The sequence below is a fragment of the Myodes glareolus genome, chromosome 18, assembly GCF_982192425.1.
Source record: "Myodes glareolus chromosome 18, mMyoGla1.1, whole genome shotgun sequence".
In the NCBI taxonomy this organism is placed as follows: Eukaryota; Metazoa; Chordata; class Mammalia; order Rodentia; family Cricetidae; genus Myodes; species Myodes glareolus.
The window spans coordinates 24,417,038-24,436,898 of record NC_142043.1 but is presented as its reverse complement, the minus strand read 5'-3'; the positions used below and the strand labels follow the sequence as shown (position 1 = coordinate 24,436,898).

Below are 19,861 nucleotides of genomic sequence, written 5' to 3'. Positions count from 1 at the left end.
TGTACTTAGTGTCAAGATCATTTGCACATAACAAGGACAGAAGCTAATGACAAACATATTCCTAGGTGGGAATCTGATTGGTTTCCAATGTGATTTCCACCATTCATAGCTTACGTGCTAGTCACTGGTTACACACATGTGTGAGGTTCACCTATGGTAGGTAGTCTTCATCCTCTACCAGAGGGGATGATTTGCCCTTTAATTGGGAGATGAGCACATCGGTGGCAGGACTCAAATCTCCCCCATATGTGGTATTAATGAGTTCTCTCTCCATGTGTTTCATGTCAAGCAAGCTGAGTAATATGTCCTTGACAGCTTTTTTTGATTTCTTTAAACTCTTACCCTTCATGTGTAAGACTGTGAAGTTTTGAATCTCTCTTTCATCTTCATGCATATAAACTATTTCTCTCTAAATTTTTGTTTTTATTGCTCACAAGAAAAGTATATCATTGTTATATTTTAATGATTTGTTTGTCAAATTGATGACCAGTTTTATTTTTATTTCAGGATGTATTATTTTAAAATATCAAAGAAATACATAGTTATAAAAATAGGAGTTTATTTCATATGCTGTCTTTTTAAAAATTTACCATATTGGTAAATGTTATTTTTATTATGATATATCTTGAAAACAGTAAAAAATGAAGAGCAAATCTTTAAATGGTTTAAAATTTAAGAAGTATTTCCATCAATATGAGCATCTTTATAAAAACAAATCAGTACCTGACCTTGTGATTCTAGGGATTTCTAATTTTTGTGTTATTTTATTAATGAACATGAGACAAGAAAAGGACACATTGACTATTAAATTAACTCTTTAAAAAATGTGTGGAACAAGAACATTTGAGCTTACATTTTTTTGTACCATGAAGGAAACTCGACAATATGATAGTGACTTACTTTTCATTCATTCACAAATTCTTTTTATTCAGATCCACTAATACATATATATACTGGACCTTTTGCAAGTTACTTGCTCTGACAATTCTTTTTCATTTTGAATGTTTTTTTTTTATTATTATTATTATTATTATTATTATTCAGAATATATTGCATATACTTAGATTGGGAAAGTTAAAGAGCAACTGTCGATTATCTAGTTACTGTCCCAGCTGAATTTCAGCTCTGTGTTCCACTCTACAACTCTCAACCTCTGTTGATTGAACACCAGCATTTTGCACCTGATTAAGTCTTTGTTTCAAGGGAGCCACACTGCTCGTTTCTGTGCTTAGCAGCCTCCTGGCTTCTACCCACTTAATGCCAGTAGCACTTCTTTTCCTTACAAACTGATGCAACCCAAACTGTATGTGGATATCAGCAAACACCCATGTGGGTGGAATTATCCCCAGCTGATAATCGCTGATCTGCACTGTACACAACTGCATCAGTAGAACTTAGTATAGGCTACAAAATGGTTTGGGATCTTTCTCTTAAGGAATGTCAAAGTCGTCATGTTCATTTATTTCTAGAGTAAAACTCTTACCCTTAAAACGATTATTTTATATATAATGCAATCTAAATCATATGAACATTTACAGATATTTATTCCAAACCCTGGTAAAAATGTTTTGTGTGTTGTATATATTTTATTTTTTTTTGGCTTGTACAAAATACAGATATGGCAATATAACTGGTACCAAGGTCAAGAAGAAAACTAAAAAAAAGAAGATGAAATTGATGTAAATCAAATCACTTTAATATTACTATATTTCAAGTTCACTAGATAATTTTCATGAATTTTTGCATTTACTATAAAATAAAATATATTATATAGCAATTTCACATTAAATTGAAAACTTGAACTTAACATACATTTTATGAATAACCTCTCTAATATAAATCTTACATTGTCTAAATATGTGCTAGGTGCTATAATGTTTTGACAACTCAATAGTCTCTAAAAGTGACAAATTATTAATAATTTCTTGTTACATAAGAAATTAGCAACTTAAATGAAGTGACTGAATCACAAAACCTGAACATATGACAATAAAGACTATTAAAATGTCTAAATAGCATTGATTTTCTGATTTCAGCGTCATGATTTACCTAAGCTGCTAAGATTCCTTGTCAGTTTTTGTTGTTCTCAAAGAAAAATTTGCCAATTTATAAGTTTAATATCTTCTAGCATTGTGTTATGTACATTGAGTACTATAGTAATTTGACAAAAGATTATACAATGTACTGAACGCTTTACATAGTGGAGAAGGTTCTCATCAGTTTGAAAAGTATGACAACAAGAAATAAGTACAAAAATTGATAAAATATGTCTAAAAATAAAATATATTTATATAAATTACTTGGAGAAATCTTATGATTGATGTTTACATAGATGTGTGCACATATAAACATATTTTAAAAAGTACATAACACTTGTGTGTACATTGCTAAATGGAAATATTAGATATTCTGTTATCAGTAGATACTAATTAGCTTTGATTTTTCCAGATTTTATGAGGTAGGTGAAAAAAATCAGCTTGTCACCTCGTTCTGGTACTTTTCCTAAGTATTGCTTTTAAAAACCTTTCCAGTGACTTCCATGCACTTAGTCAATGACTTGCAGTGAATTATACTCTAATTGCACTGCTGTTCTCAACGTTTGAACATATTTTCACAACTTTCTGCAGCAAGGCAACAACATAAGTGGAAGAAAATGGTATACCGCAACATAAAAGTGTTATTTTGGGGAAATGCTTTTGAGATTTAGTCAGATTATTTCAATTACCATGCAAAATTGTGTGTTAATGTGTACTTTGTGATGTTTTGAGGTATATATACATACATCATGTTACACTGTGACATGATGAAGCATTAACATAGTTTGCAAAACTATATAACATTCTTTAAAGTCCATAAAAGAGCAGATATTAAGTACTTTAACCACAAAACTAATAACAGTCTGTGTTTATGCACTGGCTAATTACCTAGATTTCAGCTTTAAGGTAACAATATGAAGAAAATTCTAGAAATATTGCATTTGTTTGGAAGGTACATTTGCCACTTTCTCTCGACTTGTGTGTACCTACCAGTTGGAGGAGGAAACTGAATCTACTTCTGCCATTCTTTTTTGTGGGTCTATACTCCCTACTCGCAGGAGTGACCCCAACAATTTGTGCTCAAGACAGTGTCAGAGTTCTAAGACTCTGTGTCAAGACAGAAGGTTCTCAAGAGTACATTCTTCCTGGCCTCTCTGAACATGCTTTATGTGTAAGGTAAATACCTTAGGGTTAATAATTAGGATGAGAGCAGTAATTTTGAAATTCAGAGAAAGGATTTAATCCTTTTGTCCAGTGAACTTCTGTAAACTTTACCAGTATATTTTACACAGCATTCACTACTCATTCTGAAGAAATAAATAGTATTGCTTCCATTCAAGTTTGATGTAAGGAAAATGGGATATTTGAAGCATTGGTATTTCCATGGTTACTTTAATTCTATTTTTATATAATTTGGTTTTGTTGTTGTTGTTTTGGAACTATAATTAGGAAAGTTTTGAGTTTCATCAAACTGTCAGAGGAGGGAGGCAATCTTCTAGCCCCATGGCTTTCAGAAACAGAATGTGCCTACCTTGACCTGGGAAAGGGGAGAATTCTACCAGAGAAGATCTAGAGGTTCAAATAGATTCCGACTCTAAAGATGATGAATTTACCTCCAAAATTTTAGATGAGAAAAATATTTTAAGTGCTAGTTTAAAAAATTTTTAAATATATACAACCAATTTTCAGGGACACTCTTTTTCGTATTTTCTAACACATAATGTTTCTGCAACTTCATAGGTATTAGAATTGAATTGATCATTAGATATTTAAGACAAATTTAACTTTGAAAGTTCAGTTCTGGTAAGAGAAAATTAATTTTCCTTATTCTTCATAGGTGACCAGGCTTTAGAATAGTTCATGAATATTTTATTGAGAGAAAGAAAGGAAATTTCCATTTAAAGATGTTAAAAAGGGAATAGTTTAAATATTTGATTCAACTGTAGAATAAAAAGCACATAGAATTTTAGTATTTTAATAAATTTAAAAGTTAAATAAAAGTTTATGTCTGATTAGAGTTTTATTGAAAGTGAGTTTTCAAAATAACTTCATATTTTATTCATTGATATCTTTTCTTAATTATACAGAAAGAAGTCTGTGACTTTGATTCTTTTCTTTGTGGCTGAAGCTCCTTTGCTTTATTACAGTACATGGAGTTTGGGAGGAATGGTCACCATGGAGCTTATGCTCGTTTACATGTGGCCGAGGCCAAAGAACACGAACCAGGTCATGCACACCTCCTCAGTATGGAGGGAGGCCCTGTGAAGGCCCTGAGACGCATCACAAGCCTTGTAATATTGCGCTCTGTCCAGGTAAGCATAGTTGGCACTTGTTGAAGCTTGCATTAATGTACTTCATGTATTGCACTTGGTGTCCGTGACATATGGAAAGCATACAGCTCCTATCAAGCCTTGCTGAAAAAAAAAAAAAATGTTTTCTCTAATTACTCTCTCCTTTGTGGATGAAACGGGATCTTTTTCTTGGTTCCTGTGTTTGTAGTGATATACGTCTTCTTGAGTGGTACTGACTCGAGTTCATCTTTTCTAAATTTCTTTATGTGTGTACATTACTGTTTTAAAAATAAAGGCTTATTTGTACAGAGCTGTCCATTGGGAAGGATGACAAAGAGTTCCCGGGTCTTGAGTTGAGTTGTTACCTTCAGACACAGCTATCAAAACTTATTTTAGAATTGTTTCTCCTCATGTTGTTCTTTACAGCCATTCAGGCAAGGAAGGGAACTTGTCACTGATCACATAAGAACAATGCCAATATTTTCTGAGAAATATCATAAGACAGTATATATAATCTTCCTTCAAGTGTATTTTTATCATCTTAACATTTTCCTTTTGCCTAATACTCCAATTCTGCATCATCTAACTTTGATAATTCTTCCCATAGTCCCAGAGCCTCCATAATATTATCATTTACATTATTCAAACATCAAGCAAATAGTTAGTGCATCAAGAATAAGAAATTCTAACCTCTGGTTCCAGTGTGCTCAAAATTTAGGGAAAAATTGTATGTTCATAAATGTTAGAATCCAGGAAGCTATAGCCAAGACTGTGAATGGCAAATGGCTAACAAAAATATCAAAAGACAGTGTTTAAAACAAAGATTCCTCCTTTGTTCTTTGGACGGCTTCTTGTTAGAACAGTTCATAAACTACTCTGTATGAAAACAACATGGTGCAACTCCTACGGGGACTTTTCTATAAATGTAATTTCCAACACAGAGCCGGGTCCATCTATTCTCTTAATTATGCAAGTCAGTGCCCTTTGTTATAAGGCGATCCTTTAATGTTCTAGAAATTATATGACATGATGGAGACCACTAGAAGTCAGAGGGAAATAGTGGTAAATGGATACAGAATATAATGTTACGTGTATGAATTTTTCAAAGAAAGAATAAAAATGTTCTCTAAAAATAAATAAGATTTTTACGTAGTTCTGTGTATAATTTTATGAGTTCCATGAATTTTGGAAGTATGCACATAAGTAGTAATTCAATTATTAATCCTAGGGCTCAAAAAAATCGTAATTTGTTATTTGTAAATCACTCCCAGAAAATCCATGCATGATATCATTTGTTTTCCTCCCATCTCTAGGTACATACCTCACACAGACACATGCAATTATCTGAACACTTCTCTCTTTCTTAAGTTTTCAAAGCTTTTCAACCCTTTTCCAAGGTCCCCATGCTCCCAATTTACTCAGAAGATCTTGTCTTTTTCTACTTTCCATGTAGATTAGATCTATGTTTGTCTCTCTTAGGGTCCTAATTGTTGTCTAAGCGCTCTGGGATTGTGATTTTAAGAAATGTTCCTAAACTTTCTAAGATACTGTAAGTGTGACATATAATGGTAATCAAATAATGAAATATTTTTCATTTATGTATTTTGGTAAACAGCTAAAAGTGATTAATATTCCATCAGATTCTTCCCTCAGGCAAGGCCCGGTTTCTTTCACATCTTTTGAGTCGGGAAAACATTTTTCCTGACATCTAAACGAAAAGGGAAGAAAGGAAAAAGAAGTTACGGCACTCTTGCTTTATTTTGTTGTTAGTTGCTGTCTTGGTTTCTTTCCATTGTTGCTGTGGCAGAATACTATGACAAAAGCAACTTAAAGGACTAAGGGTAATTTCGGCTCCCAGTTCAAGGGCAGGAAGTCAAGGCACCAGGGATTTAAAGCATCTGGTCAATTGCATGGAGTCCTGAAGCAGAGTGGAGTCAATGAATGCTTGGCAGTTCTAAGGTTGCTTTCTTCTCTTTATACAGTCTGATATCCCAGGACGATAAAAAAATCATCCTGACAATAATTAAGGTGGGCCTTCCCACACCAATTAATGCAATCAGGTAGTCCCTCAGAGGCATACTCAAAAGCTAACCTTAATCTAAGTAATCATTCGCAGATATGCTCTGAGGTTTGTCTCCCAGGTGACTGCAGATTCTGTCAGGCTGACAATTAACACCATCACCCTTACCACATTAATATCTTGTCCGAGAACAGGGACTGCTGTTGATGGGAGATGTGTAGATGCCTAGAGCAACAGAAGGGATCAGCTCGTTCAGAGTTGTTATGGAAAGCTGCGTGCATAGGCTTAGTGTTTAATTGTCTTTGTGGTCTATCTTTCTTATAGTAACAAACCTAGAACATAGCCCATCTTACTTTGTTTTGGTTGCTGTTTTCTCTGAAATTTTAATTGTTGTAAGGAATTGAGCATTTAATCCATGGTGGTGACCACCGCTATATTGAAAGGAATATTCAGTTTCCTTCTTATTTAAGCAACTTGTTTCCTGGTATTTCTCCAACAAATTACAGTGGATGTATATTCTTTTTATATGTATACATAAATGTGTGTGTTTAACATATATATATATATATATATTTCTAAGTCTCGCTCCAATTTCTAGTTATATTTTTTTACACTTGTTTCCTTATCTTCCTGTGATGTGGTGATAAGATTTTGTACTTTCATAAGGACATATTTAATTTTATGAGTCTTTTTTTTTTTTTTACTGTAATTCTTACTCTCTGAGACTTGTCAATGAGACCTTTTAGAGAGAATTAGGAAGGGCTTATTCAGGGATTTGGGCTTGTGTATTATGTAATTTGGTGAGATTTTAATGCTGTTCTGGATTGGATGTTAGGATTGTATATGATTGGGTGTCATGCACATTAGGTAATGAAAAGGGAAGAGTTTCTCTAATTGGTAAAGAAGTACCAGTCATTTGTGTTCGTTGAGAAATGCATATTTTGTAGTGTGGGTGGTTATACTTTTTTTTTATAACCTTGCTTTGTACACGGAAGTAAACATATCTCACAGTAATATTCTATGCATTGGGTAGCTCCGGGAGTGATAACATAGCCTACCTCCAAGCATTGGTGGGATGTCAATAATGGTAGGATCTAACTATGTCAAATCCATCTTTGGATGGCCCTGTTATTCAAACTTCTCCTATGGGCAAAAGCTTGTTATTAGTGGTTTTGGCTTTTATTGACTTTAGCTACATAATTATGTCAGATGTGATATATATTCATTTATCTTGTATATCCAATATGAAAATGATAGAAGTTGATAACCTCAAAATAAAATCGCGTCCCTTGAAATTAAGAAATCTCATAAAATCTTAAATTTTTAACCCACAACCTCAATATTAATAGGCATATAATTTGCTTTATATATAATATTCCCCTATTAGCAGTTGAGGATGAGAGGAACTAGTTATTGAAAATTACCCTCGTTTTTGTTTCAGCTTTGGCATTTCTCAATTAGAAATATATTCATGTACCAAAGTATAAATAAAATAATAGATCAAGAGTAACTAATATGAGAGTGACAGATAGGAGACCAGATTACCTGAAATATCTCTATATCAAAAATCTATCCCTAAACACATTTGATATATTCTATATAATAAATATATCATATATATCTAAATACTCATGTATATACTATATAAAAACAAATTTAATTGTATACTTTAGTGGGAAACAAAGTTATACAATTAAATATGGTGTGGAAACCAGAACACCTACAGCTCCAATTCTTAATTATTGATGTTTATTCATACAACTTATTATTGCCTTTACCATTCTTCATTTTTCAAAATTATAAATTGAGCCCAGCAGCTATATGACAGGAATGATCTGATGAATAGAAAAACTAAAAAAAAAGTATAAAATGAGACAAAGTGGAAGATATTTTTACAATATTTGCATAAGTATATTCCTTTAATATTAGGATCCTTTGAAGGATAGCAGTCAAATAAACCCAAGGTGTAATATTTGAGCTCTGTAGCTTTATCTTAGAGTCAAAGAGAATCTTCTTCCAGGCATCTACTACAAGTGAGTACCAAATATCTGTGCCTGTCTGTGGGCCTGAAGTGTCCTTCTACTCTCCTGTTCCAGAAAAGCATTCCGGTGAAGCCAGACTCCCCACCGTGCAGAAGGTCCCCAGGTCTAATTTCCTGGCACATCTGCATATTTTTACAAATCCTGCTAGGGAGCAAATTGTATACAAAGCATAGTTGCCTCAGAACAACTCTGTTTCAGTGTCCTGCTGACCTAATGTTTTGATCCTCAGCATTCATGGGCCAGTAGCCTGCCTGTCCCTCTGCGGGGAGCCCTTCTGGCGACACAATGAGTCAGGCAATGCTAAGCACTTGTGTGCACTGGGTTCAAAGGTCTGCAGCTCCCTCTGCATGAGGATATTAGCATTTGACATTAATTGCTGCCCCATTGACCTCTTTATTTTTTAATTAACTTATATTCGTTTCAATATTCTGATCTGTTTCATGGTGATGAGGTTTGTTTTACACCATTTTGGATTTTAACACTATTCCAGTGATCTTTAAGTCCTTATAAAATTTTTCTAGCAGTTGTACACTATTTGTATAAGGGTTTTCGTTTTATTACAACTTTTTGTCATTTCAACTCCCTCCCTATCAGACTCACAGACTCACTCTCTTATATATATATGCATTTCCAGCTTCTAAAAATAATATTTTATTAGATTCTTCTTTGATTATACTCCATTTTTAAAATAGCAAATAGGAAGCACAGAGTTTTTTTTTTTTTTCTTTTTCTGTTCATTTCCAAGGCAAGAAGTCAGGCTTTTTTCAAACATTTGAGCCTTGTGCTATGAAAGGATCTTTCAGATTTCTCGGTGACTCCTAACTGAATGCAAATCTGAGCTCCCTGGCTTTTCCATCATTAAATCAGACAGCTTTACAACCAGATGCCAGGATTCTTCTGCTCACAAGTGCTCTCTTGTCCCATTTACTCATTCAGCAATATTCAAATAGAATCACTGCTGAAATAGTTTTGGTGTCCGAAACATATAAGACCTAATCACTGGGATGCAATCTGCCTTACCTATTCTTTGCCCTTAACTACTCTTGATCTAGATATGAAAATAGACTGAAAACAGAGCATCTACTAAGATAGCATATACATTTTAATAGGAGACAGTTATTTCTCCCAGGTTGGCTTGGTTATGTCTGGCAGGATGAAGTCGCTATTGCATGCAAATAGCAGAGATCTAACAATTCAGCCTTTGCCACTGTGATTCTTCTGGCCCTAGAAAATGGGCTAGTTTGTCCTATTGCTGAAGTGAAGTGTGGCTGTCTCCTGCGACTTTGGTGTGTAAGGAAGCTCATTGCATAGTGCTTACACTGACCCTTCAGACTACTGCTGTTTCAGAACAAAGCCTTTTTGTTCTCTGTTCTTATTCACTGTTGTAGAATGACTCCTGAAGCAACAGGAGTCTTCCAGACAACATTTATTTAAAAAGTAAAAAGATTCAAACTAAAGTGCTTGTCGTGAAATTGAAAGAAATTGAAAATGACTTTAAAAGTGATGACTCTGACCTGTGTGCACTTCCTAGAATAAATTATGAGGTATTGTATACCATTCAAGAAATGGTTTTCTATGAAGGGAGAAGAGCGGAAAGAGTTAAAAGTTAAACAAAATAATATTTATTATTGTCACTGACAACACTGTATAAAGCATATAAGAGTGTCTTACTCCTATCTAAATGCAAACCATTATCTAACAATACATATTTCCTTGCCAGTCTTTTCCCCTAATGTCCCTCAACCTCTGATAATGAACCTCCCATTTTTAAGATCAACACATTTAATTTACATACACACACAAAGTTATCTGATAGGTGTCTTTTTGTGTCCGGTTTATTTTGTTTAACCTAATGATCTCCAGTTTGATTTGTGGCCACACCCCAGGACTTGAATTGCTTTACTGATGAATAATATAGTCTCTTGTGCTTATAGCACACTTTATTTGTTCATCCATGACTTGATAGATATTTTCCATTTCTTGACTCCTGGCTCTTTTGCTGCTACTACGATAAAGAAAGGATTACAGGTGATTCTTCAATTTTCAAATATTTCTATGGTCATATTCCAATTTTGTTTTTAGAGGAAAATCTACATTTCCCATAACGGATGTACTAATTTGTACTCCCTCTGACAAGGTGTAAAGATATTCTATCCTCACCATCATAAGAACTGTTTTAAATGGGTGGAAAGTGTATCTCATTGTAGTCTTGATCTGGTCTTTTCATACATTTGTCTTCTGTTGAAAAGTGTCTAGCTAGAATTCTTGCTTTTTTTAACTTTGGTTGTTTGTCTTTTTAATATTTAAGTGTTTTTCATTGTAGTTTTGATTTGGGCTTTTATTATTCTTTTTCCAAAAACATGCTAGACATTTTTCTTCTGTTGAAAAGTATCTAAATAGAATGCTTGCTTATTCTAAAATTTTAGTTAGTTGTCTTTTCAATATTTAAGAAATTCCTTATATATTATGGATGCTAACTCCCTCTCATGTGTAGAATTTTCAAATATTTTTTTGCATTCAGTAGGTTGTTTTCCCTTTCATGATTCTTTGTTTTACTGTGCAGAAACCTTGGTTTTATGTAGTCTCACTTGTCAAAGTTTTGTTTGCTCTGATTTTTGTCCATATTCAGGGGAATCTCCCCTATGCTTTCTTTTAGTAGTTTCATGTTTTACACCTAACTTTTGATTCCACTTAAGTTGATTTCTGTAAATGGCAGAGTCTAGTCTCATTCTACTGTAAGTAGATACTCAGTTTCCCATTATTTTGTCAAATAAGGGTATTCTTTCCGCAACCATGCTTTTTAGATGTAGTTAGAAGCTCTTTGTAGATTCATGAATATACTTTGTCTATGTGGTTCTTGACTAGCCTATATTTATACCAATATCATGCTGTTTTGATCATTGCAGTCATGCAACACATTTTGATAAGATAGTACAATGCTCCTGCATTTTTTTTCAGAGTCCTTTGGTTTTGGTTTGGTAGTTTTTGGTGGTCCATTGAAATTTTAAATTTTTCTTTTCTAGTTCTGTGAAACCTGACATTGGAGTATCATTTACTTGTCATGAAAAAAATAACTGACAAAGAAAACTTTATAAAGGAGTTATTGATTTGGCATCCAAATATTTCTTTTTAAAGCTAGAATCTCCCACTTTTAATTCTTTAAAGAATTCTACTCCCTAGTGGCTAAGCATTCAAATATATGATTGAAGCTATGGTGGGGGCACTCTATTTAAACCCACAACAGGTTTTAATAATTTTTCTCCTCTAATGCCTCATAATAGTTTGAGAAAACTTAGTATTTCTTCAAATGCTTGGTAGAACCCAGCTGTGACATATGGTTCTATTTTAATTTGGTTTGGTTTGGCTTGTTTGTTGTTGCTCTGTTTATTCATAAAAGACTTATTAATGATTCAGTCTCATTACTTTTTACTGGTGTGTTTAGGTTCTCTATTTCTTCTGATTGTGTCTTGGTAAGAAATATGTGATAATTATTTATCCATTTCTCTGGGACAGAGTGGCTTAAGTTTCCCTACTTGGTTTTTCTTTCAAAGAGCCAGGCCTTTATCTTGCTAATATTTTGCGTTGTTTTCATTCCTTGCTTGTTTTGTTCTGTCATTTCTTTCTGCCAAGATATCTATCATTTTCTTCCTGCTGTTAAATAGTTTTTCTCCTCTGTTTACTGTTGTGAGCAGCAGTGCGATGCTGTTTATTTCAGGAATTCATGCTTGACTTGGTGTAGAAGATGACTTACATATAAGAGCCTTCTCTCCTTCCTGCTTCAGACGTAACAGGGTTTACTACATTGTGTCTCTGTTTTACAATTGAAGAAATTTTTATAATTTACATATTGATTCAACGTTTGACCCACTATGCCTTTTCTTACTGATTTTGATTTCAATCTATTTCATTTGGTGTAGGTATGGCTACTCCTGCTTTCTTTGGACCTCACTGTATGGAATATCCTATTGTGTTTCTCAGTTTTAATCTATGCAAAACTTTAGAGGTAAAGTGAGCTGATTGCAAACATGATCTTGAAAGAAACATTTTGAAACTATAGAGACACCATTTTTCAAATTCAATTTTTAAATTATTTTAGCTATATGTGTATATGGACATACATGTACACATATATGTGTGTGTACGCACGTGCACGTGTGCGTGTGTGTCTGCGTGTATGTGTATGTGCGTCCTCCTGGGGCTGGAGATGCAGGTAGTAAGCTGCATGACATAGATCCTGAGAACCAAACCAAGTTTTAAACAAGGTTTTATTTAATGCAATAGTCTCTGGATGAACTTCTAATTCAATATCATAAACATGGAACTTTTCCTTTTAGGACTGTGTCTCTCACTTGTTTGTAAACTGGTCAAACAGCCCACTAAAAGAATCTTCCTTTTCCCTCTGTGAGTTAGTCAAAGCATCAGTCTGGTTCCTCATTATTGTTTCCACCAGCTCACCGTCTGGAGAATCTGCCCAGCCTCACCAGTATTATAGAACCCCAATTCCTCTCACTTCCAGGGTTCTTGCCCTTGTGTAATCTATCTTTCACAAACAACAAACTATTTCAGCTTTAAGTGTAAATTATTTCATGTGCCTATTTGCATATTCGCCATCAGCGCCATATATCCTCGGTCTTTGGTGTCCTATGATTTCCGACTACCATACACCAGCTGACTCTCTCTTCTGGTCTCACGATTTCTCTTGATGCCCTAACTTTCTCTCTTCTCTTTCGACACATTTTCCTGGCCATGGGAGTTTTCAGTTACACAGTCGCTGCCTCCTTTTAGTGATGGGAATCTGTCATTGCTATCCCCCAAGGGTCCTGACGGGATTTCCCATAGTGTTGTCCAAATTATCAATTTCTTTTCATGCCTCCAAGATGAAAGTCTTCCTCATCAATATACGCATACTTTTCATAGCCAAGCAGATAAGATCATGAGAGCAGACTAAGCTTGATCAGTCTTAGTCAACACAGCCCTCTGAAGGTCCAGAGCAACACCATTGACACCATAGTTTTTTTGGAACCCTTTAGTTAATAGTGCGTTATGAGCTTCAAGTTTTTGAAGTTTTCCATCTTACTAACTTACCAGGGAACAATTTTCATGACAGAATACCAAGATATGAATCAGAGTTCAGCAGAAATGGTTTTATAATAGAACAAATCGTTGAGATCTATTCAAATTTCTCAGGTTGCAATGACTCTGCAAGATTCATCCTATCCGTGTGACAAGCTCACAGAATTCATTGAGCTGATTCTAGGGAAGAACAGACATTGCCTGCCTGCTGCTTCTACCAGAGCAGGTCAAGTACAAAACCAGCATGGGTGTCGAAAGGGAATCAATCTCTTTACCATTTGCCTTCCCAGTACAGATAGCAGAGTTACCCATTTATCTTCTCCAGTACCAAGAAGAATGTTGTTTTTAGATCATTAGAGACCTGTATCTTAATAAATGACATTTATTTTTGAATATTCCAGCAGTTACCCCTGAAGGATAATGTACATTTTCTGTTTGGGATGCTTAAAAGTCCAAAAGAGAATTTAATTTCTGCTTCCCAGACATTTGTGATCCATTGTTTCCCATTCAATGAAATGAGACTGCTAGATCCTAAAATGCTTAGGAGAAGAGGTCCTTAGGATACAGTAATTAATACTTTAATATATCAGGACATTCTATGAAACCAAAATCAAACAACTATCATTATAGTATGGTGAGACCTCCCTCTGGCACTAAAGAAATGCATGAACATCTGAGGTATATGTGAATCATTACTCACTCCTCACTTTTCTGCTTGTGTAGCAATGGAACCAACACACTAAAAGGATACACACTGGGATTTTGTACTGGACTTTTATTAAATTTTCTTTCTTTCTTTTAATATGCAGTAAGTTACTTTATCAAGTCAATTATAGTGCAACTAATATTCAATAAAATGACCTTCTAATTAATAGTACAAAATAGAACAAATAAAAGTCCAGGTGATTGATATATCTTTGATTTTATTTATTTTTTTGTTGTTGTGGCTGATTAGGTAAACTAAACTAGTCAGATCTCAAATATGTTGTGTCTTATGAATTTTTTGACAGTGTTTAACCTCAAAATGTCCCTCGTTTCTAATATTAATTCATCCTCATTAAAAACAAGATTTGGAATGAAAACTACATTCAGCCTGAATGTCAAAAACAGAGGATACATTGATAATTCATAATGTCCTATTGAATTACTAGAACTTTTGTTTTGTCTGGCAAGTGTACTACATGGCCAGATAAGATTATATCAGGTACTTTTAATAAAACAAGACACTAAAATTACACAAATGGAATGATCAAATTGGCATTTGGTGGTTTCTAATCTCACACAAGGTTTATTAAGTACAGCCAGATATCTGTTCGACAGCCCTATTTAATAGCTACATATGAGGCTTGAAATTACCTACTCATTCTGTCAGACTCTGGTTTGCCTGGAAGAATTTTCACAGCAATATTAGCTTCTAGTAGAACTTAGGATTGATGGTAAATTCCTTTTCAGTCATAATCAAACTCATTTAGAAGCATGCAGTACACTGAAAAAAGTAGACCCCCCATCTATGAGTGCATTTATAGCATTCATATGCTAATTTGTACATTTTCATCGATTTTGGGTTTAATCCTCCGCTATGTTTTCTGGCATTTGTCAGTTCTGTCTCCTTCTGTAAATGAGTCAAATCACACTGCCCTAGCAATTAGCCTTTCTATGAAGAAGGTCCTGTGAAAACCTACATATCTCATAAACCATGTAAAGAACATGCTTGCTTTTCACCTTTGACTTGTTTACATGTATCATGTAATCATTTTTGAGACAACTGGGCTTGGCACATATACTTTTCATTTCTCTCATCATCACCAATCTCAGAACCATTTGAGTGGATGACAAGTGAATGAAACTTTAAAGATGGGTCAAATGCAGTCATCTGAATCCCAACCATCAGACGCAAGGTCTCTTTAACTTACCATATATTTTCTCTGCTTTGTTTCCAGATTCTTCCCTTCATTTCTCTGAGCATCAACTCTTGATAACTTCCTGATCTTTCTAACTCTCTGTCATCTAGGCCTGACCCTCCCCTGTATCTTTCTAATTTGTTTTCCAAATATTTCATTATCTCTGACCGGCATCTTCTCCATTTAAACACTTTAAAGCTTTCTTAGTTACCTGAGAACAGTGGCCCAAATCTTAACCCAGTATCAGGGTCCAGCCTTGATGGGTTCATATGCCCCAGAGTAGGGGTGTGTGGATTAGAAATGTTAGGAAAAAAAACAAAGATACAAAAGAAAAAAGACACACAGAGAAGAGTCAGGACGGCAATTCAGTGAATACTGAACCTTCTCACGTTAATTTTTCATAAGATTTATATACCACAATCCAAAGAGGAGAGGGAAGACAAAAGGCCTTTTTACCAAAATTCAGGGAACCAACTTTGTGATCATCTTTTCAAATACCCAAAGCATCAAGTAGCCACACCCAAAGTAAAAACCTCTTGTCAATCACCTTGAAGCAGCAAGAATAAGCTTGAACTGTCTGACCTTTAGTCAAGGTGGAACGAATCTACATCTCTGGTCTCTCACAATCCAGCTGCAAAACTTGACTGCTTCCTTTGACCAACTTCTTCTGCCTCTCTCCACTTAAATCTCTGGATTTCCTTCACTGTACCTTGTGTCTTGTTCTAGAAAATACCCACCTTTATCTGTTAAGGAATTTTGCACGTCCTTTTGCGGACAATACTTGTCCTATTCATTTTCTCGTTATCCTCACTGACTATTTGGAACATCAATTTGCCAAGGAAAGTGTACCAGTACCCCAGGACCTATATCTCACAGTCTTCGGAAATTATCCTGTGCAACACACCGCAAACTTTTTATTAATTTTGCTTGTCATTCATTGTTTAGTTTTAGGAGCTGCTTTTCCAAAATACGAGGCGTGTGACATATTGGCCAGTTTATCCCCTCAGTTACATTATCCTGCACCTATATTCTGAAATCTATCGCAAGGTTTTAAATTTTCAATGAATAAATGTCATAGAAATGAAGATGCTAGCTTCCAGTCTTCTTGCTATGACACATACCTGATAAAATCAAAATAAGGAGAGTAAGGTTTACATTCTCAAAGGGTACAAACATCAGGCCAGGGAAGGGGTGGTGACCAGAACAGGAGTTGCTTCATCTCATTGTATCCAGTCAGGAAACATAACAGTGAACACACTGCTCAGCTCTCCTTCTCCTTTTTAATCAGTCCAGAATCCCTGACAATAGCTTGGTGCTAATCACATAAAGTGTAGGTCTTCTCAACTTAACCAAATCTAGGCAATCCCTGTTCATGTTGAGTCATGTTCATATATTTGTTACCACGACGATTCAAAATCACATTACGTTGATAACAGCAATTAACCATCATAATGAAAATGTATAAAATGAAGTAGAAACAAAAAAGGGGGTAATAATGTCTTGAGAAGTCTCATGACAAAAAAGGGGGTAATAATGTCTTAAGGAGTCTCATGACAAAAAGGAGGTTAATAATGTCTTGGGTAGTAGTGATAGGATCTCACGCAGCGTGTTCCTACTTATAAACATTCAGAAGCCTTGGTTGTGATTGATTCATCTTTCAGGTTAGTGTTGCCTTGAGCTCCCTGCATAGCTTTCCCCACTGGAGCATTTTACGCTGTCTCTCTTTCTGCTTTCGTAGTTGACGGACAGTGGCAGGAATGGAGTTCATGGAGCCACTGTTCCGTGACATGTTCCAATGGAACCCAGCAGAGGAGCCGGCAATGCACGGCGGCTGCTCACGGAGGCTCTGAGTGCAGAGGACCGTGGGCAGAAAGCAGAGAGTGCTACAACCCCGAATGTACAGGTAAGGCCAATTGCTTTGTGCAAATGATACCTCCAAGTCATAAAACCTCAAAGCACCATGCCAGCAGTCATAAAATGAAAGCTAATTATATATTCATATGTACAAAATCATTATATTCATTTATTCTACTGTATATTGCAATCATAAAGTCAGAAAAATTTGAAGATTCGTAAATCGAATAATAGCAGAGTTAATAAAGTTTAGCACTAGGCTTCGAGTTCTAAAAGTAGGTTCCGTGTGCATCTGAAGTGTCAGGCACACTTACGTAATTCTTCACACCACAAAGTGCACAGTGTTTGACCAGTAAGTCCACTATTTGGACAAAGCTTATTCTTGACAGTAGATGAATAAAAATGGAAAGACTCTTAACACCCCCAGATTATCACATTTACTAAACCAGCGCCTGCCGCGACTGCTGTTAAGCGAGACCCATTTCTTTCAGCCAATGGTCAGTGGAATCAGTGGGGTCACTGGAGTGGATGTTCCAAGTCCTGTGATGGAGGCTGGGAGAGGAGAATGAGGACGTGTCAGGGTGCAGCTTTAACAGGACAGCAGTGTGAAGGAACAGGGGAGGAAGTGAGACGGTGCAGCGAGCAGCGGTGCCCAGGTAAGAAGGACCTAGTGTGTGTGTGTGTGTGTGTGTGTGTGTGTGTGTGTTTGTGTGTGTCTGTGTGTGTGTGTGTGAGTGTGTGCACGCAGTTAGGAATGGCACTTCTTTGATCTAAAGACTGATACTAATACCTGGCAATACACTTGTTTTAAAAGTACTATATGACAACTTATCTTTATATGTTAGAATAATCCTATTAGTTTTAATTTATTTATTGTAAAGTGACATTGAAATACAATGATAGTCAAAAAATAACCACGAAGAAGAATAATTGGTTTGAGTATGATTTATATCATTACAATATTTTTCTGCTATTTAGTGAAATTTGCTTATTGAGAATACAAAATATTCTTAAATCTTATTACTTTTCTTAAGTATTAAATGAATGTAATGAAAAGCTATTGTTGAAATTCATATACTTTCATTTTTATGACTGATTAATGTCTCCTTGATGACCTTAGAAATCTGTATTTACCCATTCTTGTCCAATCATAAAAAATATAACTATGGATAAAATATAAAATGTAATGGCTAATGAAAGTGGTTTGCATGTAAGCGCAAACAATAACACAGGTCAGACACTGTCCAGACTTTATTCATTTCCTGCAAAGTCTCTTTTAGAAAACTAGATTCTTTCCTTAAAAGAATTGTGACACACTGAGACATAGATATGTCAAAATCGTGGTTTTAGGATGATACCATTGGTCAAATATACAAGACAGTGATAAGTTGATCTTATAATTGTACAGCGAAATGAACTCAGAGAATGTGAATGTCTGTTGTGTTTATCCCATGGGTGTATTGGTTTGGGATGATTGGCATTTGAAGGGATGTAGAATCACATTGGAGACAAATCTCTGGGCTGGGCATGTCTGTGAGAAGTCATCTAAATTAGGCTAACTGAGGTGGGATGACCCACCCTGACTGCTGGACTGAATAAAATGGGAAAACAAAGCCAGGCCCAGTTCATCTCCCTCGGCTTCAGGACTGTGGTCGTGTCCATGTGGGATCAGCTGCCTCAAACTGTAGCCATACTGTGCTCCAAAATAAGCTCCTTCTTCTTCAGAGCATGCTGCTCCAGAGACATGATTATTAGCTATGCAGAAGTTTGGAATAAAGAAGCAGAATCACTGTGATAAAACCAACCTTGTCATTCGTAGGGTTTGGAACTGGTTAGTGGGAGAAATGAAGGGTAGTTTTGAACTGTCACCTAGAAGAACCCGCAGAAGTGTAAACCTAGCCTGAGTCTTTCCGGAGAGAATGTATAAAGTAGAAGGGGAGAAATGCACACAGTAGAAGCCTGGCCCATAGGCTACAGAGGTGAACATGGGCACCATCAAATTGGATAGTATTCTGTATGGCTATAGGGTCAGTGATCTGGCTGTATTTTATCCGTTCTCTGAGCACCTGAATGAAGTGCAATGTATTAGACAAAGTGTTTGTTGGAGGGAACTTCAGACAGAATAGCTTTCAGGCTGGGCTGGTGCTCCTGCTTACTGCTCCCATTCAAGCCTACAGGGTGAAAGCCAGAAGTAAAGGAGAGGACCCGTGGGTAAAAGTGTTTTCTATCCTTGAATTCTATGCATAAGACCCCCTGGGGAAGGAGAGCACCGGCTTCTCACAACATAGCATGCATATTAATGCACTTACATATACATATCATAGAAACTCATACGCACACACGGATGCACACAGGCACATGTACGCATACACACACACATAGCCACACAGAAGCATACACAGACATACACAAACAATAATAATAATGACGATGATGAAAATTCAACTGAGCAAGGTGATAGAGCCAGAGTCATGCACTTTGATGATGAAATGTGTATGGACAAGTTTTAAACTTCTGGTAAGGACAAGGTAGGCAACAACAAAAGATTCTGTCACCGATGAAGAGATTAATGCCATTGGAGAGTGACCTGTCTGTGCTGGGGTAGCATAGGTGTCCTGAGTGCAAGAGCTTACCCACCAAAGGC

General features: G+C 35.6%; 1 protein-coding gene across 4 annotated transcripts in view; it reads left to right on the top strand.

Moving 5' to 3' along the window:
• Positions 1–19,861, top strand: part of Adgrb3 (adhesion G protein-coupled receptor B3) — a 729,857-nt gene that overhangs the window by 279,515 nt on the left and 430,481 nt on the right. For all 4 annotated transcript variants that reach the window (XM_085679475.2, XM_085679474.2, XM_085679476.2 and 1 more), the window contains 3 exons: positions 4,184–4,348; positions 17,102–17,266; positions 17,709–17,873. In XM_085679475.2, coding sequence (XP_085535601.1) covers positions 4,184–4,348; positions 17,102–17,266; positions 17,709–17,873 — 495 coding nt within the window. The remainder of the gene's footprint in view (positions 1–4,183; positions 4,349–17,101; positions 17,267–17,708; positions 17,874–19,861) is intronic.